This window comes from Chenopodium quinoa, unplaced genomic scaffold (assembly GCF_001683475.1).
Source record: "Chenopodium quinoa cultivar QQ74 unplaced genomic scaffold, ASM168347v1, whole genome shotgun sequence".
NCBI classification, from domain to species: Eukaryota; Viridiplantae; Streptophyta; class Magnoliopsida; order Caryophyllales; family Amaranthaceae; genus Chenopodium; species Chenopodium quinoa.
Window position 1 is genome coordinate 4,540,098 of NW_018742733.1, and position 25,754 is coordinate 4,565,851.

The window sequence follows — 25,754 nt, forward strand, 5'->3', positions numbered from 1 at the left end:
GAATTTTCCTTGATAGGAATCCACCTTATGACTTTATGGTTGATGTCTAATTCTACTTTCCTAAAATAGCCTGAAAGAATTTCTTTGCCAACATATATGGAAACTCAGTTGACTGACATTTGATGTTTTCTTGTACAGATTCATAGTCTGTAATTGACTGCAGAATGCAAGGTAAATCAGAGTAAAGCGTGTTCATTTAATGTCAGAAATTCTGCATAATTCTGTACATTCTTTTGCTGTAATCTTCTGTTAGTAAATGAGACTACCTCTATATAACTTGTAATACATCACTGCTGTTCTCCATATTACCCACTTTGCTCTAACAACTCCTCATTCCCATTCACTTACCCATCATAATGTTCTCGTGCTTGCGTAATGTTTCTAAGAAAAAAGAATTGGAACAGAAAGCACCAGACCATGAAGTAGGATGTTCCAGCAGTAGCTTGAGGAATTTCGATTACAAGGAGTTGAAAAAGGCAACCAAGAACTTCAGCCCGACGAGGTCCCTCACTGATGTTTCAGTGTTCAAGGGTTTTATGAACGAGGCGGTTCTTACTCCATCATCTTTTTCCACTTCCAAAATCCCTGTGGTAGTCAAGGCATATTATTGTAGTGTAGAGAGTAGTCAACATATAAGATGGCAGGTAATAACTAACATTGCATTTTGGATGAATTAGAATGCATTAGGTTCAATCTTTCTAACTGATTTATTTATCAACTTCTAAAAATTGTAGGATGAGCTGAACTTCTTGGGAAGATTGTCTCACCCGAACTTGATTCGCTTATTAGGATCAGGACATTGCTGGACAAAGGAACAATTTTTCTTAGTGTCTGAATATATGCCCAAAGGAAGCTTAAATAACCATTTGTTAAATGGTAAGCAGTTAAAATGTATAAAGTATTACTTTACTTATTAGTAAAGTTGTACATCAATTTATGTTACTCCCTCCGTTACTTTTTATTAGGCATTTTGATCAATGTCGTCTATCTAAACGAATTTTCCTCTGCAGGCAATACACTTAGCTGGGATCAGCGGATGAACATTGCTTTGGGTGTAGCTCAAGGCCTAGCGTTTTTGGATAGTAGTTGTTCTGACATACCGTGGGTGTACGACTACTTTAGGCCCTCAAGAATACTTCTTGATCAGGTACAAAATAAATATGAAGTATGATCATATAACAATTTGCTTTCTGTATTGTAGTTTATGAAGACCAATATGATACAAAGTATAAAATGTATGCAAAAAGCAAAATCTATGATATAAATATGTCAATAATGTCATAGTGTCATACATAACTCTTATGTTTTTCTCCTTGTGGATCGTTCAGGATTATAATGCAAAGATATCGGTTTTTGGCTTACCAAAATTTTCAAGGGAAGAAAACTCGAAAAAACATTTTATTTTTAAAGGTTCAGAGTATTTTTCTCCAGATTTCTTAAATAGTAAGTAGTCTTTTTTCATGTCTAAATCACGGTCTTTGCTAACCTTGTTCATTTCATATTTCCCTGTACTTTTATAATCTTATGTTATTTGTGTGTTTGTAAAACTGCAGCAGGTCATAGGACGAACCATAGCATTGTGTATAGTTTTGGAGTGATATTGTATATGATGCTAATAGGCGTTCATCATGCTAAAGATGCAAATAGGGAGGACTGGATAGAGCGGCTCTCAGTCTCCAACAAGGCAGAACTCGAGAAAGTTATTGACCCGTGTTTGAAGGGTCAATGTACACTCGAGGTAGCTTTCAAGGTGGCTCAATATACTAGCAAATGCCTTGGTGTGCGGCCTGCAAAGAGTGCAAACCGCCCGTCTATGCAGGAGGTAGCATTTGAGTTAGCTCAACTGCTGAAAACTGCACCTAATACTCATGGTGGAACGGAGTAGTAGCTTACTTTGTATGCTGTGGTTGTACATAGGCAGTTAGGCACATAGCATTATTCATCAAAATTATCCTTTAAAAAAATGTGTTAATAATTATATTTCATTGGTAGATGTCATATAACTTATTTATTTATCAATTGATTTTACTATATAAAAACATGTGTTAATATGTAACATGAGGATTTTGGTTGTTTAATTGTGCAATTTTGGGCTGATATTGAATTTTCTTTTATACACGTCCGATTTAAGGCCCTCCGTTAAGTATTACTCGTATTTGTAACTTTAGAATATTTTATATTTCACAAAAAAATTCCCTTCAAGTTGCAACTAATACTAAACGGAGGTGCGTCGTTGCATAACAAAAAAAAAAAAAAAAAAAAAAAAAAAAAAAAAAAAACCTAGCCTCCTTTTCTCTCTTCTCTCTCCTAAATCTAGTCTCCATTGTCAATTTTAAAGGGGCTTCCATCGGATTTCACCGGTGGAAAGCCCCAATCTTTATTTTTCTTTTAAGCTTTTTGTTTAGGTTACAATAATGTCTCCCTCGAAAGAAAGGGTTTATCTCCTTCGAAAGACAAGGTTTTTTCGATCTCCTTCGAAAGACAAGGTTTTTCGGACTCCTTCGAAAGACAAGGTTTTATTTGCGCTTAATTTGGTCTCCGGATGTACGGGGCTACCATTGATTATGGCTCGGATTCGGGTTACGGAATCAGCACAAAAATTTACTTTCTCACAAAATTGTGAAGCGGCGACGGATCCACTCAAAAAGTTGTATGAGACAACGAATCGAGAATATGCCGAATTGTTATATTTATGTATTTGGATTCTTAGCCCTTCCCCTTGTTTGATTTTATTAAATTCGTTTTCATTATCATTCATTGTCAATTGTAGATGTCGTAAGGCTTATATTAATGAAATTTAGTGTCCTTTAATCAGGACTTCTTTCAAAAAAATAAATAAATAAATAAATACTAAACGGAGGTACTCCGTAGTAGATATTTAGGTGGTCTTTACTCTTTAGCAGTGGGTGTGGTAATCCTGAAGGGTTGTAGGACATGGAATGTATAGGGGTTAAAGTTACTCAAAAGTCCAATCTTATCAAAATTAAATTTCCGGATTGAATGTGCTAGTTTTATATTTTAGGTTTTTAAAAACTCTTAAGATGGTAATGTAAGTAAGGCTTATGAGTTACTCCTAATATTCAAGCTTGTAAAGGTTACTTTTTGTATGGAGTATTTTTTGAAAAAGGCTCATGGAATCCATGGACAACTATAAATTAATCCGTTGTGGTTAAAAAAAAAATGCATTGAGACTATTTTTCTAAATTAAATTTTTAAATTTTTGAATCGAATACAAACTAGCAACTCCTAAAGATTGAAAAATTAGGGTTGGATTTGAGTCATTTGAAACATTCACACATCCCAACTCCCAATCAAAGACTGAACTTTCACCAAATTCACGTTCTACTGGTAGAGAGAAAAATGATAGTCTTGACCTTAACACAAAGTACCAAAAGGGAATGAAAAAATAGTTAACCAAACTATCCTAAAGGTTGTGAAGTACTGAAGTGAACAATTTCACCTCCATCTATCATACTGTGACTTGATTTAACCTGCAACTAACACGCCTTAGAGTTAAGTGTGTATAGACGCTGGAGTTGGGTGTTCAATAAAACATAGGCTAAAGTGTGTTCAAGATGCAACATTTTTCTTGTTCGTACAATCTTTCTTAATTGGAAGATCCACAAATAAATCATACTGATAAAGTAATTCGTGTATACCCTGTTATACTTGCTCGAGCTTAGGAATGAAAATGGAAGCCAAAGTTTAACTAGAGGTAACATAAATATAAAATCAGCACACTACACATTACAAAAAGTTTTGGACGAATTAACAGAGTTGAACTCAACACAACTACCATCAACCAAAAAAAGATATAACATATCTGACTATGATTCTACAGCAAAAAATTAAGCAGCAGATTTGCCCTTCTTCTTCTGGATTTTCTTCATGTAGAATTCCAGTTCTTTGCCCTCAAGTATATATCTGAAACAGACCAATTTAAAGCTTCTTTAATGAAACGCAAGCCAAACAGAATTTAGGCCAAAACATCTAAACTACTTGATTAAGTATTTTATGCTGTTCTAGACTTCTAGAGTAAAAGGAAAAGCAACTTTATCCAAATGATGATTTAAAGATGTAATTAAGCTATGATTTAGCAAATAGTAGGTCTTAGTTTTAATGGTATAAGGAAGTCCATTTTCACAAAAGAGAAATCACTTACCCATCAGCACGGCCACATTGACCAGGACGGGAAGAAATGCAGGCCAACAAACGACCACCGCCGAATTGTTCTTCAATGTGAGAGTCCAAAGTGCGGGTCTGCTGACGCTTTTCCAGCTTCCTCGCAACATGGTTACTCTTTTTGGCTTCTTCGGTGGTCTCAGCCTCCTATCAAATAGAATACAAAACATACATCAGAAACCTAGTACAACCAAGATAATAATGACATACGCGTCTACTCTTGGAACTTATCCAATTTCGCTTTTAACAAAACTTTTCAAAAACTAAGTATAAACTCATGCTCTTAACCAAGAAATTAATCAATCCACAACTCAAAACCATAATTACACCCTAAAACCCATATTTGGTCAACTCTGCCACATGAGATCTATACATTGTTTAATCAGACATAGGCTAATTAACAAGAAAACCGTAATGTGCAATGAAGGAATAGCATACATAGGCTAACATCAATCAAGGTAAACCATGATGACAAGGGTTAAAAGGAAGAGGAAGCAAATACCTCGCTTTCTTTCTTTGCAGCAACATTCTTCTTCTTGCGTCCAATCTCAACTCCGTAATGCTGGAGATACCACTGCTTAAAAGGTGCAGCATCAACCTGGACAATGGCACTCTTGACCAAAGTCTGGGTCCTAACCAACTCATTGTTGGATGCATTGTAAACGACATCCAGAAGACGAGTCTTGCGAGTCACAGCTTCACTACCCCATGAAAAGTTACCAGTATCCAACCTCAATGCACGCCACTTGACATTACCACCACGAACCCTAACCCTCCTAACTGTCTTGTTGCTAGAAAGCTTGGTATTAGCTGGCTGTCTCCCAAGCTCGTACCTTTATATCATCAAAATAGCAAATTAATCATCGGTACAAAGCACACAAGGGATGCAACAGGAGAGCACTGATTAAGGTGTAGACTTTATGCAGACAAGGGTAGAGTCAAAGAGGCAAAGGTAGATAGATATATGCATGTAATGAATCAGCTAGCCCAGCACTATGATCCACGGGAAAATGAACATAAATAATAATGCAAAGTAATAAGAAACGTGTATCATTCAAGTAGATAAAGTAACTCATGTAAGAACAGGGACAGGACAGGACCAATCCATTATTGCACCAAATTTTACAAATTTAATTTTAGTTTTTAAATAAAAAAACAACTTTTTTAAAGGTGGTTCTTGAAAATGTACCAATTAGAGAGGATCCAAATTGAAGAAAATAGTTCAAATTTGGACAATAAAACTCTCATAATCTTGGGAGTTTTTATGTGCCTCCAGAACAAAGCATACAAGAAATCGATCAGAAGATCTCACGCCTTATAGCCGAAAGATGAGGCAGTATCTAAATATTCTAGTGAAACATTGACATAAAAAAAATAACCAATGTAAAGTTTAATTTGAATGCTAGGGTAACTTTATGGTACGCAAAGAGAAACATATGTATGCCAAAGTATCACTTGATTTCCTCAATATATAAGGAGAACATAAAAAAGATAACAATAGCACAGTGATGTAGCTTACAGATATGTTGCGTGCCGGTGGAGTTACTAACCAGCACAGGACCGTCTAATAAGCACAAACGAATCACTAATTTTTCAAAATACATAACTAAAGAGCACACACAATTACTAAAATCAATGGTAAAACGACTCACGGTGAGAGAACGATGAACAATATGTATGCCAAAGCATCAATATTTCCCCAAAAATGCAAGGAAAACTTAAAATTGATGACAATAGCACATTAATGTAGCTTATGGAATATGTTGCGTGCAGATGTAGTTGCTTATCAGCACAGGACCGTCTCATAAGCACAACAAAATTTATGAAATTAAAATCAAACAATTGATCATGCTCAAACATTATTATAAATCATGAAATAACACAAATTAACATGCTCTTATGTACAAAAATCAACTAAAAGAATGAAATTTTTAATCATATAATATCATTTCATCACATAAATCTGACATCAAAAATTATACAAACATAATCAAAATGCAAATCAAATCCTCAAATAAAAACCTAAAGATCGAAAAACAAAAATTATATAAAAAAGAGGAGAAATTACTTTCGCTTCTTCCTCCAGGCCTTCTTCTTGCCACCAGTGGCACGCCTCTTGTGCATGGAATCACGAGAAATACCTGATAAACAAAATCAATCCCTAAAATTAGTAAAATCAACAACACATTCAGAAATCAAACCCTAAAATCAGAAAAAACAACAGCAAAAAGACATTCAGGAATTCAGAATGCGACGCCATTGAAGATTAGCTTGAAGTAAAACAAATAAAGATCTGATGAATTGAACAGGTTGAAAATGGAGGAGAGTGAAAATACCCATTTTTGCAGAATTGGAGGAACTAGAGACTAGGGTTTCTGAGAGGTTCGAGTATGAATATGAGGGAAGGGACTAAGGGAGGCAGTGAGGTGATGAAGAAGAAGAAATGGAGTGAGATAAACCCTAATTATTTCGTCAAATGGGCTTTATTTGGGCTTTTTTTTTAGTTTCAATGTATTTAATGGGCTTTGTAAATGATCTGTGAAGAAATAATTTGACCCGAATTCCTTACCAAAATTTTGGGTTTTGAAAATTTTGAGGTTTAAATGGGTTTAAGATTTTTTTTATTTTTTATTTTTAGTTTATAAGAACACAATTAGGGGTGAGCATGGGACAGGTACTCGTACCGTTAGTACTAACGGTTCGGGTATCCGATAACCAAAACCACTAAAAGTGATACCCATAACCGGAACCGATAAGTTCGGGTATCCGGAATTTCGGATCGGTTATCGGGTACCCAATAAGATATCCAATAATGATAATTAAACTTAATTATGTAGTTATTATGATATAATTTAGGAAAAATACAGTTTAATAATCCCAACTATGGGCGATTTACCTACAATAATCCCACTATCGTTTATTCTACAATAATCCCAACTATTAGGTGAGTTTTCCTCCAGCAGTCTCAATAACTGGTTACCTGCTGAAAGGGTAATTTTTTTTTTTTTTGTTTCTTAAATGACACATGTCAGTACATGAGTGGCCTAATATTACAATAAAAATAAAAATAAAAAAAAGGAAAAAAAAAAAACCATCCCAGCCACCCCTAGCCCCCCGGAAACCGCCACCAACTCTTAGCCAAACCTCCAGACCACCGGAAAATGGTCGGCGAACCCGCAGACCACCGGAAAACAGCTGGCGGGCCCTCCTAATCCCCAACAGCACCAACCACGATCCACCCCAACCCCAATTGCTCCTCCCGCATGGCTAGCGACGCCAACTACTCCGATCCTCCCCCACGGCCAGCAACGCCTACGCAACCACGACCCCTTCTCACCACCTACTCGCTGCCAGATCGGCACCAGCTTGCCGAAACTACAGCCGCGCAAACCCAGATCGACAGTCGCAACCAAATCCACCTCCTCTAATCAAAACCACTGCGCTATCCTTCGCCTCCAAAATTGACCTTAATAGCCACCTTGTCCACCCCAAACGCCACCTCCACCTCTTGCCTCAAGCCCCAAACACCACCTTCTTCGATTTCAGACGAATTTGGGGGGCTTTTACAAGCATTTATGTCAGTTATTTTGGTGCGATTTGGGGCTTCTGGTGGTTTCTCGGGCAAGGGTTATGTGTTTTGGCCGGTTTCGGGGGTGCGGCTGGTCGTGGGAGTCGTTTTCGACTTGGGTGGCTGGTGAAGGTGGTGTTTTGAGGTTGTGGCAGGAGGTGGAGGTGGTGGTTATGGCTGGCATGGTGGCTGCAAGAATTTCTTTTTTGGTTTTTTTTTGTTTTTTTTTTAATTTTTTATTTTGGAACCACTCACACGCTGACACGTGTCAAACAACCTACAATAACAGGTTATTGACTTAAGTTGACCGGTTTGGGACTGCTGGAGGAAAACTCACCTAATAGTTGGGATTATTGTAGGATAAACGATAATTGGGATTATTGTAGGTAAATCGCCCATAGTTGGGATTATTAAAGTGTATTTTTCCTATAATTTACAACTAATTAACAACAATACCATATGATCTTGACCAAATTATTAATAATATTACTAATCATTGATATTATAAAGTGATTATGAAGTAAAGTAAAAGTTTAGATTTATATTAATAGATTTTAGTAGGGAAAAAAAGCAAAAAAAATGCTTATCGGATCGGATCAGGTAACCGTTAATTTTAAAATGATACCCATACCCGATAATAAATTATCGGAACGGGTACCTGAACCGTTATCTTATGGCTATCGGATCGGGTACCCTAATTTTCGGAATAGTTACAGATCGGTTTTTCGGATTTTCGGTTTTTCGGGTAGTTTTGCTCGGCCCTAAACACAAATGGGTTTAAGATTATCGATTTGATTATAGTGTGTTTCATAATTTGATTATTGGGAAAATCTATAGGAAAATAAAACCGAGGCAGGAATGTTGGGTCGTTTCATAATTTGATTATTGGGAAAATCTGTAGGAAAATAAAACCGAGGCAGGAATGTTGGGTCGTTTCATAATTTGATTATTGGGAAAATCTATAGGAAAATAAAACCGAGGCAGGAATGTTGGGTTGTAAACCCATCAACACTCCAATGGAGCAGAATCATCGTCTTGCACGTGCTTCTGGTGAGTCGTTCGCTCAATCGCAACAGTATCGTCGTTTGGTTGGACGATTGGTATATTTGTCAATTACTCGACCAGAGTTGAGTTATTTAGTGCATGTTTTGGCACAATTTTTGAGTTTTTCACAGTTTTCTCTTGCGTTACCTTAAGGATAGTCCGGGACAAGGTATTTTGTTGCGACCTATGAAGGATTTACGCTTGACGGTGTTTTGTGACAATGATTGGGCGGCATGTCCGTTGAATCGGCGTTCCTTGACAGGTTATTTTGTGTTCCTAGGTCATTCCCCTGTTTCTTGGAAGACTAAGAAACAGCCTACCGTATACACATCCTCGGCAGAAGCTGAATAACTATCTATGGCTTTCACTACGCGTGAGTTGAAGGTTGAAGCAGTTGTTGTTTGTTCTTGGTGTCAATCATTTAAAGTCTATGTAGTTGTTTTGTGATAGTCAGTCGGTCTTGCATACAGCTAAAAATCCAGTGTTCCATGAGCGTACGAAGCATATTGAGGTAGATTGTCATTTTGTTCGTGATGAATTGTTAAACGGTAATATTACTACCTCATATGTTGGTTGGAAGATATTCTCACCAAGTCTCTTGGACGTCAGCAATTTGGTTTTTTGTTATGCAAGTTGGGCATTCGCGATTTGCATGCTGCAACTTGAGGGGGAGTAATAGAGTCGGTTTGGTTATATTTGTTAATATTGTATTTATGTTAAGTTTATCTTGTTAGGAGTTTTAAGCAAGTTAGTTTTCTTATTGTATTGTGTATATATATGTGATTATTATCATGCAAAGGTTAAGCCAATTTCTCCACAATATTCTTCAGTTAAACAAACCACAACTACAATTAATATTAGATTAAATAAATATTAGGATAATATACACTAAATACCTTTAACATTGGTAGTTATACTGATCCTAAAATACCTCTCATACTAATATTGTGTTTGCCTCTGGGTCACTTCCTCCCTCACTACTATAGCTTTATATCTCCTACTCTTTGAGATGCTTGCTGCTCTACTTCTTCCGCTAGTATCTCTCTCTTTATTCTTCTTGCATAAACTCACGACATATATATGTATATACTAACAAACAAAGCTAGCTTTTTCTTCGAGCTTGCCACCTACCTACATGCATCATTACATTTACCCCAAAACCAATACCTATAGGCTATAGCATAGCATAAGTAGACTTTAGATTAGACATATGACACCATCACAATCATTTCACTAACTTGAACTTTCAGATTCACTTATGACATCATCTTTTCTTTTACTATATAATTATTAGGAAATTTTCACATTTGCTACCACTAAAAACACCACGCTTCACATTTGCTACTTGTTAATTTTTTTTTTTTTATTTTACTATCACCTAAAACAGAGTTTGTTAAAAATCACTACCACATGCCTTATTTTGTTACTATTTCCGTTAGTGGGCCCACTCCATCGTTTAGCCACCCCTCCAACCACCTTGCAGCCACCCCTCCTCCTCACTGCCACCCCTCACCTCCCCCCTCCCCCTGCCGGCGCCGCTGCGCAAACCCACCCCCTCCCTTTCCCCCACCCTATGCGCATCCAATCCCCCTTTCCCTTTCCCCGTTCTTGAGCTCCGACCCCCACCTCGAACGAAAACCACCCCCTTTCCCCTTCCCTCCACCGGAAATCGGCCCTCCTCCCCTGATTTCCCCACCGAAATCGACCCCCTCCCCTTCCCCTACCCTTTTCGGCCGTCCCTAACCCTAAACCACAACCCCAAAACCACCCTAAACGAATTTTAGGGTTTCGGTTGTGGTTGTTTTGGGGTGGTGGTTTTGGGTTAGGGATGGCCGAAAAGGGTAGGGGAAGGGGAGGGGGGTCGATTTCGGTTGGGGAATCAGGGGAGGGGGGCCGATTTCCGGTGGAGGGAAGGGGAAAGGGGGTTACGGTGGTGTTGGTATGGGTTTTGGGGGTTAGGTGGCGGTGGTGGTCTGGGTTTGGGGGTGTCGGCTTTGCAATTTTGGGTGGGGAAAAGGGAGGGGGGTGAGGTACCGGCGCCGGCCGAATCTTTAGGCGCCGGCCGCCGGAAGAGGGGAGGGGGAGGTGATAAGTCTATTTTATATATATTTTTATTCCCGATCCCATGGTCATATTTGTGCTTATTTGAGCTCTACGGAGCTATTTTTATTACTAATATACGTTTTCTAGTGTTTTTGTAGAGTTGGTATTATTTTGTAGGAATTTACAGATTTATGATAATTCCCGAGCTTATTTAAGCCACTGCAAAAATATTAGAGACGGAGCGTATTTTATGACCGTATATTTAAAGCCCAAGATCGAGTTAAAGGAATTTAATTCGGTGATTAAGGGCTCAATTAGTAAAGAAGTCCAATTATAAGCTACTATTACGGACCAAGTAATGAAGCCACAAAACACATGACAAACAATAAAGGTCCAAGAGTAAACAAGAAGGTCCAAGGAATAAGCCCATATAATATCACATCAGGTCTGCTGGACATAAAATGGCGGGCCCGATCGGGCGGCCCAATGACCGATCGGGCGAGTGTGTTGCGGTTTTCTTGCTCAAGTCGGTTTGCTACAGCTTTGGGCCCATTGATAATATCCATCTTTCACGGTTAAAGGAGAGGAGCATGCTTGTGGGCTATTTTTATTTGGGCTTGCTAAGTTTGGGTTTTGTTTGCTGATGATGTCGGTGTAATAGTAGTAGTTGATTGGGAATCAAATTGCTTTTCCTTTCTTTATAAAAGGAGGGAGTTACGTAGGTTTTTGGCTAGCTTTTATTTAGGAGTTTTCTTAGTTTTTAGTCTTAGTCTTAATTTTAGTTTTTAAGTTAGTTTTTTTTTATTTTTCTCTTTCTAACTTTTCTCTCTCCTTTTAGTTAAACTCTTAGTATTACTTTTTTATGGGGATCCATAAATAATATGAAGGGGTAATTTATTGTTGTTAATTATCAATGTTAGATTAATTTCCTATTGATTGATTTAATGCTCTGTGACTAGATTAGGCCTATCTTTTATGCATGAGTTTGACAATATTGATTCAAGATTCGAGAGATGAGAATTAATGTTTAGGTCTAGTTTCAATAGGCAGATTAATTTATAAATGGTTTAGTCGAGATTCGTGAGATGAGGTTTAATACCGATAGATTAATGTTGTGATTGTAATAAGTAGCGAGAGCCCTTTACAATCTGATTAATTGATGCATTGATGATTGACTACTATTGATTATTGGTATTGCAAGCTAATTTCTTATTGGATTGTTTTAATGTTTTACAATTGCGGCTTGTAAAAGTGTAGCAATATTAAATTGATGAATCGAGCAGATGTTAATTTGATATTAAAGACTATTTTCAATGAGAACTTAGATCTAGTAAATTGCGAGAGCCTGTTAGATCTATGTTGATTAATAAATTGCGAGAGCCTGTTAATCATGTTATTTATGCAATGTTAATGATTGATTACCCTATTTTACCCCGGAGTATTGTTTATTGGTGAACCTATGCCCTAGATCCTTTTATATATCATTTTCTCCCTTTTCCTACTCTCTTTAGTTTAGCTTCTTATTCAACTATAAATATTGGTTACTTGAATAGTTTAGATTATAATAATAAATTAGGAGTAAAAAGACTAGTTTCCCTGTGGAGATCGACCCTACTTCCCTATCTACCTTAGTTAGTGATTTAGGTAATTATTTTTAATTAGGGGATACGACTTTACCCTGTCAGGAGGGTGGCAGATTAGGGGAGGGAGAGGGTGGCAGATTAGGGGAGGGGTTAGGCGGGGTTGCTGGTTTTTTTATTTTTTTTTTAATTTTTTTTTTAATAAACTTAACGGAAATCCTAACGGATTCCGTTAAGTGGTAGTGATTTTTAACAAAATCTGATTTAGGTGGTAGCAAAGTAAAAAAAAAAATTAAATAGGTAGCAAATCTGAAGCGAGGTGTTTTAGGTGGTAGCAAATGTGAAAATTTCCTAATTATTATTACTATTTGGGGAGATTAACACAAGAAATCCTTATATCAAATACACATTTCAAGTATACTAGTTTTCTTCTCGTCCAAAACTCGTCCTTTTACACTAAATGCACACGTCTAGGGGTGTACATTAACAAGACTAGACCTGAAAACTGATCGGAACCGGACCTGTTCCCCGGACCTGACCCGGAAATGTAGATTCAGGTCCGGTCCCGGTCCTTGAAATTTAAGGATTCCGATCAGGTCTAAAACCGTGGTTTTCAGGTCCGAACCTGAAACCCGGTCAAATGGTGTTTTTATGAATAAATAAATAAATAAAAAGCTTTTTTTTCAAAACAAGAATCAGTATCATTTCTAACCCTACACACGGTCCTCAAAAAATAGATATTCAGGTTTCGGTCTCGGTCCCAACAGGTCCGGTCCAGGTCCGGTCCGATTTTGAACCGGTGTACAGCTGAAACTTGAACGGAGGGCACGTCGATGGCACGGATGAAACTTGAACACTTAGAGTAGTGGCAAGAAACAATTTTGAACTTAATTTGAACTACACGATTCTTGCTTCATGAATATTGTTAAGGAACAAGATGAAATACTAAAACAAGACTCATTTTTACCAAACGATCTGTTTAAAACAACAGGTCTCTTTGACTTAATTTTATGAAGAGAATATTTTTATAATATGCTTTGATTATATAATTGAAGTGCTTGAAATAAGGGGTTGGACTGTTAAAGTCAGGTGGGGCTGGACAAGAAACAATAGAAGGAAATTCAATAGAAAGCCACCTTTAACGGCTAGTTTTGTGAGTGTCCCTTCCCGCCTTGCAGTGCCGGAGTGGCGTGTCGTATGTGTTGTGCCGTGTCGAATCTAGTTGAAAAAATGGGACATGTTAATATGATCAGTTCATGGGGTTCCCATGTTTCAATTGCTCAAAATTCTGACAAGTTTATTCCAAAGTCGCAATCTTTGAAACAAAGTAGAGAAACCCTTTTAATTAATTTCAATTCAGCAAGAAGATCAAGGAAGTTTCAGAAGATTGGAGTTGGGATTCCCAGCTGCTGCAAAAGAAGTGAATTGGTTGATTTTGAAGAGAGAACAAGCGCAAATGAGGTATTGGGATGCCCAAATTTCACTTAATTTAGCTCAATTGGTTTGATTTATTCTTAATTATATGGATTTAATCTTTTTAATTGGGTAAATTTTGGAAAATTGAAAGTTTTGCTGGATATGTTGCTTCAGTATAACTGATGGGTTTGATTGATGTTGTTAATTTCTTAGTTCAATTGATTTATGAGTCTAAATTTGAGTATGAATCTGTATTGAATCATCTGGATTTCAGAAAATCAGGTTTACTTCGTTCCTGCTGAGCTTCAATCAGAAAATTTTCTAATTTTTGTTAATTAGAGCCAAAATTATGATTAAGATAGTTAGTACATTTGTAAATTACCTGCAATCAATCATTCAATCACTTACAGGATTATAAACTCATTAAAATTTATGTATAAGCCCCATCATGGCTTCCTTCTTAGGAAGTATTGTGTTTTATGTAGCTGAAAATCTACATATGACATGGAATATTGTGTTTCATGAGTGCTTCTTTCTTTGCAATGGGGATAGTCTCCTTTCCATTTCCGAATTCGCTTCGTAGTTATAGAATTAGATTTAGATTTGATCAAGTCCAACATTGCAAACTGAGTTTGAGACTTTGAGTTAACTACACCACAGTGCACTTGCTTCTTGGTTTGAGAAATTACATTGCATACCTCTATACTTTTTCTCGGAAACTCGCTTTGGAAATATAGCATTGAGAAGTTGAGTAGTAGCACCTTAAGGACTGCTTAACATAGACCATAAGTGTACTTTCTTCTTGGTTAGAGAAATCACATTGCATACCTTTATATCTTTTCCCGGAAACTCAATTCAAATAGAATTGAGAAGCTGAGAAATAGAAGCATAATCTAGCTCAACTGCTCAACATCATTAACTGGAGATTCAACTGGTTGCGCTAGCATGAGTCGGTAAACAAGGGTGATTCTGTATTCCCATGGAAATGTGAAACTCCTTATCCAACATTTGCTGCATGCCTTTATGTTTAGGCTATGATGTCTAGTTTATGAAGGCTTCATTTTATCCACTTTCCTTCAATTAATCTTCAGGTTTGGAGCACAGGATAGGATAGCTAACCAAGCAAATAATCAGCTCTAGTTTTTGCTATAATTGAATCTTTAGAAGGGTTGTCTTACGTAGCTGATAATCCATATTAGACACGGATATCATGAGTGCATCTCTTTTCAGCATTAAAAAGAGAACTATCTTTAACCCAAATTAGCAAACTAGATAGGTAGAATGTATTAAAAACCTTGAGTCTTGGAACAGCATAATATAACTTGGGATGTTTTTCTTAAAAAGATTATATGATTCTCAGAGCTGTTTAAGTTAAATATGAGCCCTTAAGAATATCAGAGACAGAGCTTGGTACTTAGATAGTTGAAACTTGAGAACATGGAGATTCCATTTTTGGAATGACGTATTAAGCACTCTTAATCAATGATTCACCTGCAAGTGTGGAAAATTTTGTTACAGATAGAAACATTCTTCTAGCTACTGCTGCTGTATACATAATATAACTTGTTTCTTGTATGCAACAACAGGAAATTAGGCTGGTTGCTCTAAAGACTATATCTATTGTCTCCTCATTCATATACTCTTGGAGAAGTTTAGCTCTAAAGTGGAGTAAAAATTAGGCTACTTTAAAATTGATCTCTAATCAACATAAATTCCATACCTGCATTGAGAAGTAAGAACAATTAGTCTGATTTTTGCTAAAAGCTCCTAGTTTTTAAGGTTACATCTCTTATTCTTCCACTTACCTTCCAAGCTAACAAACAGCACCACCTGACACAGAAGTAGCTGACATGCTGATTTTTTTTTCATAAACCAACTTCTCACAATACTTTTTCTGCTCTGTCATACCTCATAATCTCCCTTCCCTCATCTCTGCAAAAAGAGTCGTGGACTCATGGGCCTTTTCCCTAACCCCCCCCCCTTTTCTCAAAAATTGCTTTAGTTTCTTTTCGCTTTTCCCTGAGGTCCTATACTATATCATTACTGTCCAGTTGGTTTTTGTAGCAATGACTTTGTGGTGTCAAGTACACACATGCAAGACTCCAAAAGACACTACAAGATAGTGGGAAGGGACTTGTTGGAGGAAAGGGCACCTGAATGTTGACATTGTTAATGTGTTCATTTAAATCACAGAGAACTACTTAAATTTGTGACAGTTTGCTTGCTCTGAGACTTGCTGCATCACAATCATCTAGCATCAGTTTATGCTCACTGATACAATGTTTAATTTTTTTGTTGTGAAGGTCAAAAAGGAGATTATACAGTGTTACGAACTAATTCACAGGCTAGGGAGGGGAGTTATCTATATTGGCTCTGCAAGACCAGGAGCAAATCATCCACATTATAGCCAATCACTTGAGCTTAGTAGAGAGGCGAGTTACTCCCACATTTTATCTTTTACTCTTCTTAACCAAGTCATTCATTTTTCTGATATTGTGCACATTATGCTCAAAATCTGATTACACACATGCTGTAGTACATCTTGTATCAGTGTTTTTTTTTTTTTTTTTTTTTTTTTTTCCTGATGAAAGAGAGAATTAAGAATTCTTATACATCTTCACCATTTTTCTCCTGCAGATTGCAAATCTATTGAATTGCACTACATGGACAGGAGCTGGTCCAGGACTAATGGATGCAGCTATTGAAGGTGCGCTGCAAGCTGGGAAGCCTGTTGGTGGATTTAAAATCGAGAAAGAAGCTGGTCAATGGTCTTCAACAGGCTCTCATCCTTACCTTCCTGCTGATACATATCTTACTTGCAGGTACCCCCATAGTTTGTTTTGCCCTTCCTCTTCTCCTGCCTCTATGGTGACTCAAAAGTTTTTTTCAATTCCTTAGCATTGCAAACTTCAAAACTTTTCGTACTACCCTTCACTTGTTGACTTATTGTTTCTTCATACCGAGTCATAGCTTAATTTTATTTCCCCTTCCCTTTCCTTTTCCTTCTTTTGAGTAATAGCCAATAATCATGGTTTTCATATCAAAACTGCATTTATTTATTTAAATTGCATTTCAGTATGGATATTTAAATCAAAACCCATATATATGTGGACTTACATCCAGAGGAACATAGGTGATCTTTTTTACTAACGCCTTTAAGGTAATCTCACTCACTCATCCATCTTATTATATGTATAGGTTTTTCTCAGCTAGGAAACATGGTTTTGTGGATGCTGCAGTAAGAAATAGTCCCCAAGACCGAACAGCTGTAATTGCTCTTCCTGGTGGGATTGGAACTCTTGATGAGATGTTTGAGATCCTAGCGCTTATTCAGCTGCAGCGAATAGGATCTCAACTTCCAGTTCCATTCCTACTCATGAATTATGATTCATACTATTCTAAGCTCCTGGATTTCTTCAATGACTGTGAACACTGGGGAAATCTCGCAAAGGGAGAGGTTGAATCACTTTGGAAAGTGTGTAGTAACAATGAAGAAGCTCTAACCTATTTAGCAAGATTCTACAGTCTTCCTCTCATCAATGAAGAGTTAAAGAACACGAAACAATAGTTCCTTTAGACATGTAACTTGTTGAAGATTATTTGATCAAAATAAATTTGTAGCATTTGGCTTAAATTTTGTGATGTTTACCCAAAACAGGAAGAATTTAATCTTGTTCATGTCATGTTGCGCAACCTTAAATTTTAGTGACGGTGTGACTCCCTTTTTGTCGATTTTTCTTGAAAAACTTTCAGGGATCTAAACTCTAAATCATTACAAGCAAAGCAACTAGCAATTCCACACCAAGATCAAGAACAAATTAAACTAATTGGGGTCTTCATTCAATACATCTTTGAATCAAAATATTCCAAAATCTTTATAGAAAAACTTAAAGAGATGATTGTATTTACAACTTTTTGAGTTTCTAATCAAGAAAAACTAACAAGTTAAGAGAATCTAACAAAACACCTAATCAATTGAATCACACTCAAGGAAAACAAAAACCAATTTCCCCAAGTCATGGAAATATACAAAGCTTTCGAATCAAGTGGAACAACCCCTTCTTGTGATGATTCTGTTTTACACATTGCTGCAACATCTTCGCATTCCCTTCATTATCATCCTGAAATCCTTCAAACTTCTCCAAAACATTCACAATCTCCGAAAACTCAGGCCTCTTCTTAGGATTCTTGCTCCAACACCGTTCGATCAGCAGCCTCATAAACTCAGGACAGTCCTTAGAAATCTCAGGCCTCAAGTTCTTGTTAGCAACGCCATAAGCAACTTGAACCGGACTCAAATTACCAAAAGGAGTACTCCCTGAAACCATCTCATTCAACAACAACCCGAAACTATACACATCAACCTTCCTGCAGTACTTTTTTCGTGTGATCATCTCCGGTGCCATCCATCGAAAAGTCCCTACATCTTTGTAATCACACCCTTTTGCCTCACAGGAAACACCAAGATCTGCAATCTTCAGACGAAAACCCTGATCAATCAGGATGTTCTCAGGCTTTATATCGCGATGTATAATCCCTTGAGAGTGCACATACTCCATCCCTCTAGCAATCTCTAACGCAATCACAACAACTTTCTCGAAAGGAAGCATAATTTTACTCCTTTCGAACCTGTTCAAGTACGCCCTCAGAGAACCCTCTGACATAAACTCTGTCAAAATACAGTAAACTGATGTCTGCCTGCAGGCTGCAACAATTTCCACCACATTCGGGTGTCGAAGCCGTAACAGTATCTTCCTCTCCTGATCAAACTGTTTCCTCAATCGATCTGCGTGTAACTCACGATCTTCTCGTTCATCATCGATCTCCTTGAATACCTTAACAGCCACGTCTCTGTCGCGGTATATACCGTAATATATACTGCTTTCTGCACCTTGAGCCAGTTTTTTAACATACTGTAACTGCGAGAAATCCAAATCTCCTTCCTCCTCCATGATCCGAAACATGACTAACGAACGTTCACTCCGTTAAAATAGATCGAATCCTCGAAACGACACACGTAGAAAAACTTGTTACAAAGGAAAACATTGATTGCATTGATCATGATAAAACACATTGTTTAAGCTTGGATCATACAATAATGTTGGCGCCATGATCTTCAATACGAATACGATTTAAACGAACCAAATCTGTGATCAACCCAACACCGTTCTCGGCCTTTGGCCTTCGACAACCAATTATAAGACGGTCTTACACAAATGTTTTTCGAAAAAAAAAAAAAATTTAGAGAGGGGGAGCAATGAAAAATTTTGTGGGATGAAAAAAACTTGAGAGATTAGGGTTCTTAGAATATGAAAAAGGGATCCAAATTATGCTGTTATGTAGGAGAATTCGATTAGTTTTTTCTTAACAACTTTTAGTTTAAAATAAAATAGAATTTGATGAGAGAAAATTATGATTTTTTTTTAGGAGATTGATTATTTATTTTGCCCATAATTTACTTGTTATATACATATTCATTTATGGGAAGTTTATGCCGCCAATCTAATACGTTTACTTCAAGTAATTCCTCCGTGTTTTTTTCAAATTTTTTTTTTTTAATTTTTTTTTTTAATTGGATTTTTTTTATTTATTAGTAAATATTTTTTTTTGAAAGGGTTCATTTGGATATTTTAATTGCAAATTGCAACAGATAATTAAATATAGGATTAGCTTTTATTTTTTGAATAAAATAGGGAGGGGTAGTTTCATATATAGGATTAGCTATATACAAATGAAGATATAGAAACAAATTGAATTTTAATCTTCTCTTTTTTAATATATGAACATTATCCTTAAAAGATCGTTCACAATTAAACAAACTGAAATTTTTATCAAAAATAATCCATATAGACAGTATTATGATAAACCATTAAGTTATAGAGATTGTTTTCTATCATTATAGCAATTATCTCTATATCTTGTTTTTTTATAAAATAAAAAAAAAAAACAAATTCATAATAGTATAATAGGTACTTCCTCCGTTACATATTACTCGCAACAAAGGGGTATTATTTGTGAAACATAAATTATTCCTTTGTTGCGAGTAATATGTAACGAAGGGAGTAAATTGTTTACTAAAGAGAAAGAGGAGAAAGTTCTTAAAATAAATTTAGGCATGACCCATTATTCAAGCATTATTAGTAGAGAACGAGTCAATGAAAAACCTTTAGAAAGCTGATGAGTTGAAGGTAGAATTAAACGGTTTTTCATGTCTTTAAAAAACTGAAAGTTACTTATAACTAAAGGGTAATGTTATATGTAGCTTTAAGGGCTATATATAAGCATTAAATATACTCTTGGAAATTGTATAAATTAGGAATTCATGACCAAAACACGCGTAAATCAGGGCTATATATAAGCATTAAATATACTCTTGGAAATTGTATAAATTAGGAATTCATGACCAAAACACGCGTAAATCAGTGTTATTAGTGTTTATATTTTGATGATTTCTTAACTTTTTATGATTTTTAAGTGTAAATAACAAAGCCTTAATTATTGATTAAATACATCCTCAAAACATTTTCACAAGTGCAATCTTTCTTAAATTTTATTCCTGCCTTTCTTTTTCTATGAAACTTATCACCCACAAAAAAATATGGAGAATTACCATTACTACACGCGCTTATAATATACGGAGTACTCCATACAAGAAATTGAGAGTACGGAGTAATAATTCAAGGTCACAAACTCCCAATCATCATAGGAAAATATATATATATTTTTTTTTTTGTTTTGAGAAACCAATTTAATTCCAATTTAAATCGCAATTGTATGCTTAATTGATCATAAAGATAACCAAGATCAATTTGTTATAGATGATAATACTAAAAAATTGGTAGGATCTTAATCTGAGCTCAAAACAAAATCATTCCTCATTTGCAACTTCATTAAAATGATTAGCTAACATCCTTCGTAACAAAAACAATGAAATCCCTAAGCAACTCATGGGCCAAAAAGAGTAAAGAAATAAGCTAACTACATCTAAAGCGATGGGTAAGAAAAAGAGGTTGCGAAACATGATCCTAATATACATATATAGAAGAGCTTTGTAATAGCATAGGGAAGACGTAGGCAACATAAGCATCTCCGGACGATTATGCTGCAAAAGGGTGGTTGCGATTCTTTGATTTTCTGAGTGATTGACAGAAGGACAAGAATGGACCCTTTAGTTCATCAGACAGGGGAAACGCCAAAGGAGGAACTGCAGTCGGGCAACTATAGTTTTCTTGGGATTTGTAGGGTTGTGCCATAGCTGATTGCTTTTTGTTTAAGAATTCCATGGCGAAGGCAAATCCACCAAAATAAACGCAGCTCTGCAAGAGAGCTCCAGGAGCGCCTGACACACAGAATACAAAATTGAAATAAATCAATGATTGTAAGTCTAATTCGAAGCAGTATATTGCACACAGATCTTTATCCTAGTTATGAGCCGCTACATCAGTATTCAGTCCAACAGATGAACATTTGTTTTAGAATTAGTAAGCTTTTCCTTGCTAATTTTCCTCTCGAGCTAGGCTTAACCCCCACCCACTTTATCCTCTCTACTCTCCTTAAACCTTCAACAAAAAAGTAAAACAAACTTAATTGAGGAATGAAGTATGATTCAGATAAACCATATCAAACATAATGCCCCTTTCAGGAACATGATTCATTTACTATACCATTTGTCCTATAGGTAAACATGATGAGATATGCTATAATTTAGGCACCACAATATTCTATGACTATCTAAATCAAATAAGCGGAAGACAGCATGTATATTGTTAACAAACACAGTAGCATTTATATGGCAATCTAACAAAGGAAAGTGATAAAAGATATCAGGCTTAGTGGCTAACAAACATCATGATACCTTATAACTGAACATGAGATAGTAGAGAACATCTGCCGGAAGAAAACAAAAAAAAAGAAAGTATAAAACTACCTAGCCTCCATAGAGCAACTAGTACATTAATGGAGCAATCTATTAACAGACAACTCATCTGGAAGCACAGGATATACACCCAACCAAACACAATCACTTATAATACAAGCATACAAAATCACTCCACATTCAAAACAAGGGGTAATTCATACTACGAACCTGGATAAGTTAGAGCAAGACCAGTGCAGCAGCCAGCCACTCCGGCATTAATGACTTTTAAAACAGAGGCAAACAAATCAATATGTTAGGAACATTACTACAACACAGGTAATATCAGGAATAACAATATTCAAGATGCCGTACCATCATCCTTCTTTCTTAGCCTCCTTAACATGCATACCACCAAACTATGAATCCCAGAGAGTACTGCAAATGTCTTTTGAAAAGAATATATGGGGCAAATAGCTCAATAAGGACATTATAAAATAATTCTTAAGTATTAAAAAGTACGGAAAAAGGATGAATTCACAAGTATTACTCCCTCTGTTCCAAAAAAAGGGTCCTAGTTCATTTTTCAAAAATACTAAGGAGCATTAAAAAATGGATTATTTTAAAGGTGTGTATTAGAATATAAAGTATTGGAAAAGATACAATTATTTTTTCAAAGAAAGAGGAGCACAACAATGGAACACACAAAAATCTGGGACAGGAAGGCACCAGAGCATCAATAATCAATGTCAGGAATAAAGTCAGACCTTGGCATTAGAAGCTGCATTTGCGAAAGAGCCCTTAAAGCCTTGCTTCTTGAACAATCCAACACCTGTAATAAACACCAGTAGCAACCACTTTCACATTGAACAAAGATCATCCTAAAAGACCACACAATAATATATATGGAGAAAAGACGCAAAAGAAAGTACACTTCATAAAATACTATCAAGATAGATGGTTTCTAACAAGAGGAAGAACATAGCAGTCTCCCTAGGCAGAAAAGGCACAGTTAGATCTAATTGCTAAAACATCATTATAAAAAAATCCATTACAATTCAAAATCTATCCAGTAGGAGTTGGGTGCATAAGGATACCTACAAATCTACAACCCACATGTGCAGAGTGAGAGAGAGAGTCTATCCAGTACGAGTTGGGTGCATAAGGATACCTACAAATCCACAATCCACATGAGCAGAGAGAGAGAGAGAGAGACTCCATTTTTCAATAGTTCAGCAAAAGGAAATCTCCATTTTTCAATAGTTCGGCAAAAGGAAATCTCCATTTTTCAATAGTTCAGCAAAAGGAAATCTCCATTTTTCAATAGTTCAGCAAAAGGAAATCTCCATTTTTCAATAGTTCAGCAAAAGGAAATCTCCATTTTTCAATAGTTAAGCAAAAGGAAATTATATTCAAGTGCTTAATCTCCCAAAAGACAATAAGGTTCTTTGAAAAAGCATTCTAAGCCTGACACTATTTTCAATCTGATCCATGAAAATTTAACACCCTCTAAAAGTCTAAATGTGATAAGAGTTATGTCCTGCAAAATCTCTAATTCCACCCACAGAATCTCACATCTCCATAATAATGATCACATCAACCTTTAAGAGAAAACTATAGAAAAGACCACACTACATCCCTGGTTCTTCAACCACTAAATGGTATGGAGTTACCACATTTGAGTACTTTATCATCTCTAAACCTAGTAACTTGTGTCATGCACAATTATTCAGGGGACATAGTTCAGCTCCAAATAATAACTATGGCCTTCCACAGGCTGTCAAATTCTTTTCTGAAATGACTAATTTTCAAGGTAACGTAAATATTGAGAAGTATAATCAAAGTGATCTAGAGGAGGAGTAAGATACGAAATTCAGCCTCCCAATTTCTAGCTTCCTTTTTAGCAGCTTTAGTCTCCATACTATCAACATTAAACAGCCACTGCTCTAAATTTAGAGAGTGAGAGGCAGCGAAATAAAATGAAGAGACAATCTGAGCCAAAAGTGAAATCTATTTTGTGTATACAAGCAGTCTCTGACTCTCCGCTCCTATTCTTGCATCTTATATTGCCAAGTTATACTTGATCACCAATACATTCTAGAATAGCACATATGTGACATTCCTGCTTCCTAGTACCTATTTACACTCATTACTAAGGCAAAAAAGAGAACTTCCCCATTGTGTCAGTCTTTGCAGCAGTCTCTCACCACATCCTCCACCTCTCAAAAAAGAAGATGCTGCTTATTCAAAGTTTGCAATTTTCACCATATCAAGAAAGGTCATGGGTAAACATTAACTCTATGAACTTCTGGTCCATTAGAAAGGCCCACAATACCTATAACTTGTATGTGTGTATCCTAAGGATATATCATTAGAATAATACCCCTGCCAAGCACTTATAACAGCCAAAATATAGCCACCTTTAGATTCAATCATGAACAAAACCAAGCTTATTTTTTTTAATCTCGGCTAATCCTACAATATCCCTTATTTCAAATGCTGTCAAAGAATGGTTCCCCTCTATTTTATACATACCTAATTACTATAATGCTATCACTGCACGTCTAAGAAAAAGTCCAAAAAATATTAGCATTACTGGACAACTCTCAGAGCTTTTGACGATTCAAATAAGGTCAAAACTACAGTCATAATAACCAAAAAAAAAACCAGCCTTTGGAGAACTTCTCGAACAACAAACCATTGACAATTCTATAACATACATAGAGTATATAATTACTCCCTCCTGACCTCTTCAAATAGTCATTTCAACTTTTATCGTGAGACAATTACTGTTAGAAAAAACTTTCAGAGTCAAAGGGAGTAATACTTAATAACACCACAAAATTAACTCCAATTTCCTCAGCAGCAACCACAATAACATCAATTTATTGTTTCAATCACAATAAGTAATTTCAAAATCTCTAAGAAAGTTCAAAATTTCGTTCTCAATCCCAAAAAGGTCTATTTTCTTTATATTCTTCAATTTATAGGTTACAATGAGCCCAATTTGATTTATTCCATCATTATCTAAAGCTAAATAACAAAAATTCTCTGCAATCTCCAAGCAATATTCGCAATTACAAACAAAAAATTCATCAAAAAGAGTAAAAATCAAATCCAATTACAAATATCCATTCACAATTTCACGAGAAACATTCTTAATTCCACATAAAAAGCTAAATTTACTTGATAATACTTCAAAATTAGTCACAATTTCTTGAAATTAAAAAAAATCAACAAAATAAGAAGAGAGAGAAAGATTACCATATCCAAAAACAGCGCCCATTCCAGCACCACCAGCAGCATCACCGGCGAACTTGACGAGGCAAATCAATGGAGAAGAAGGAATACCATTGATAGATAAAGCATTATTAGGAGAAGAATTAGGGTTAGGGTTTTCATCGTTGTCAAACTCAGAATCGGTGTTGTCAAAGTCAGTATTATTTGGAGCTTCTTCCGCCATCGCCGTATTTTCTCTCTCCTCTTTTTTCAGTTTTTTTTTCTCTCTCTACTTTTTCTACCTATCTACTCAGAATATCTGTAAAGAAAATTAAAACTTTTAGGTTTAATTTTGATTTTTTTGTTCTAATCGCATAAGCCTATAAAACGATGTCGTTTTACATATTACTCTTCATCTTTTGTGTGTGTTTTTGCCCTTTTGATGTAAAAATTGTTAGAAGTTACAAGCTTACAACTTACAAATGATGGTTGATTTTGACGGAATTTGATCTCACGTATGAGTTTTTAATTCAGGACTATGGGAGATGTGATCGATAAGGTATAAGGAATGGTATGGCGTAGTTATTCATTTAATGAATTATGAGCAACATTAGTAGAGATACATTTTTATAATTTTTAAAGATTAAGAGAGTTACTCGATCTGTATTATTCTTATCTTAATCACCATAACTATTCTCATGTCTTGTACACAGTATAGAAATTGCTAGTTCTCAATTTCTTATGCTTTTAAATGAATACCCTTGTAAAGTGTGCTCATATAAATTTCGTAAACTAAATTTAATTTAGATCGATTCGACTCCAGTTTTATTCGAAAAATGAGTAATTT

The 25,754-nt window shown here is 36.0% G+C and overlaps 5 protein-coding genes across 5 annotated transcripts; 2 read left to right on the top strand and 3 right to left on the bottom strand.

The window, feature by feature from the left end:
- Positions 1-356: 356 nt before the first annotated feature.
- LOC110723673 (probable serine/threonine-protein kinase PIX13) lies at positions 357-1,885 on the top strand. Its single transcript, XM_021903015.1, has 5 exons — positions 357-644; positions 735-876; positions 1,011-1,147; positions 1,329-1,443; positions 1,554-1,885. Exons 1-5 carry the CDS (start codon positions 357-359, stop codon positions 1,883-1,885), a joined length of 1,014 nt encoding a protein of 337 aa, XP_021758707.1.
- A 1,752-nt stretch (positions 1,886-3,637) lies between these two features.
- LOC110723969 (40S ribosomal protein S8-like) lies at positions 3,638-6,666 on the bottom strand. The gene is made up of 5 exons (XM_021903385.1): positions 6,519-6,666; positions 6,251-6,323; positions 4,685-5,015; positions 4,163-4,329; positions 3,638-3,924 (listed from the first exon to the last, which is right to left on the bottom strand). The coding sequence occupies exons 1-5, from the start codon at positions 6,520-6,522 to the stop codon at positions 3,849-3,851; spliced, it is 651 nt and encodes a 216-aa protein (XP_021759077.1). The 5' UTR covers positions 6,523-6,666; the 3' UTR covers positions 3,638-3,848.
- A 6,761-nt stretch (positions 6,667-13,427) lies between these two features.
- Positions 13,428-17,513, top strand: LOC110723609. The gene is made up of 4 exons (XM_021902955.1): positions 13,428-13,878; positions 16,137-16,265; positions 16,471-16,655; positions 17,032-17,513. The coding sequence occupies exons 1-4, from the start codon at positions 13,615-13,617 to the stop codon at positions 17,399-17,401; spliced, it is 948 nt and encodes a 315-aa protein (XP_021758647.1). The 5' UTR covers positions 13,428-13,614; the 3' UTR covers positions 17,402-17,513.
- Positions 17,514-17,657: 144 nt separating this feature from the next.
- LOC110723970 (serine/threonine-protein kinase HT1-like) lies at positions 17,658-19,808 on the bottom strand. The gene has a single exon (XM_021903386.1). The coding sequence runs from the start codon at positions 18,795-18,797 to the stop codon at positions 17,850-17,852; it is 948 nt and encodes a 315-aa protein (XP_021759078.1). The 5' UTR covers positions 18,798-19,808; the 3' UTR covers positions 17,658-17,849.
- Positions 19,809-20,685: 877 nt separating this feature from the next.
- LOC110723971 (mitochondrial import inner membrane translocase subunit TIM22-3-like) lies at positions 20,686-25,232 on the bottom strand. The gene is made up of 5 exons (XM_021903387.1): positions 24,953-25,232; positions 22,456-22,520; positions 22,064-22,136; positions 21,920-21,973; positions 20,686-21,172 (listed from the first exon to the last, which is right to left on the bottom strand). Exons 1-5 carry the CDS (start codon positions 25,149-25,151, stop codon positions 20,931-20,933), a joined length of 633 nt encoding a protein of 210 aa, XP_021759079.1. The 5' UTR covers positions 25,152-25,232; the 3' UTR covers positions 20,686-20,930.
- Between the last annotated feature and the right edge of the window lie 522 nt (positions 25,233-25,754).

Bases quoted from the DNA above. Each gene is read 5' to 3' on its own strand.
- LOC110723971 (XM_021903387.1), bottom strand. From the start codon at position 25,151: ATGGCGGAAGAAGCTCCAAATAATACTGACTTTGACAACACCGATTCT. The intron at 22,521-24,952 runs GTAATCTTTCTC...TGTTTATTACAG, and splicing joins GGGCGCTGTTTTTGGATATG to GTGTTGGATTGTTCAAGAAG. The intron at 22,137-22,455 runs GTCTGACTTTAT...TCTTTTCAAAAG, and splicing joins ATGCAGCTTCTAATGCCAAG to ACATTTGCAGTACTCTCTGG.
- LOC110723970 (XM_021903386.1), bottom strand. From the start codon at position 18,797: ATGTTTCGGATCATGGAGGAGGAAGGAGATTTGGATTTCTCGCAGTTA.
- LOC110723673 (XM_021903015.1), top strand. From the start codon at position 357: ATGTTCTCGTGCTTGCGTAATGTTTCTAAGAAAAAAGAATTGGAACAG. The intron at 877-1,010 runs GTAAGCAGTTAA...TTTCCTCTGCAG, and splicing joins AAATAACCATTTGTTAAATG to GCAATACACTTAGCTGGGAT. The intron at 1,444-1,553 runs GTAAGTAGTCTT...GTAAAACTGCAG, and splicing joins TTCTCCAGATTTCTTAAATA to CAGGTCATAGGACGAACCAT.
- LOC110723969 (XM_021903385.1), bottom strand. The intron at 5,016-6,250 runs GTAATTTCTCCT...GATGATATAAAG, and splicing joins GCCTGGAGGAAGAAGCGAAA to GTACGAGCTTGGGAGACAGC. The intron at 3,925-4,162 runs GTAAGTGATTTC...GGTCTGTTTCAG, and splicing joins CAATGTGGCCGTGCTGATGG to ATATATACTTGAGGGCAAAG.
- LOC110723609 (XM_021902955.1), top strand. From the start codon at position 13,615: ATGTGTTGTGCCGTGTCGAATCTAGTTGAAAAAATGGGACATGTTAAT. The intron at 13,879-16,136 runs GTATTGGGATGC...TTTGTTGTGAAG, and splicing joins AGAGAACAAGCGCAAATGAG to GTCAAAAAGGAGATTATACA. The intron at 16,656-17,031 runs GTACCCCCATAG...TTATATGTATAG, and splicing joins GATACATATCTTACTTGCAG to GTTTTTCTCAGCTAGGAAAC.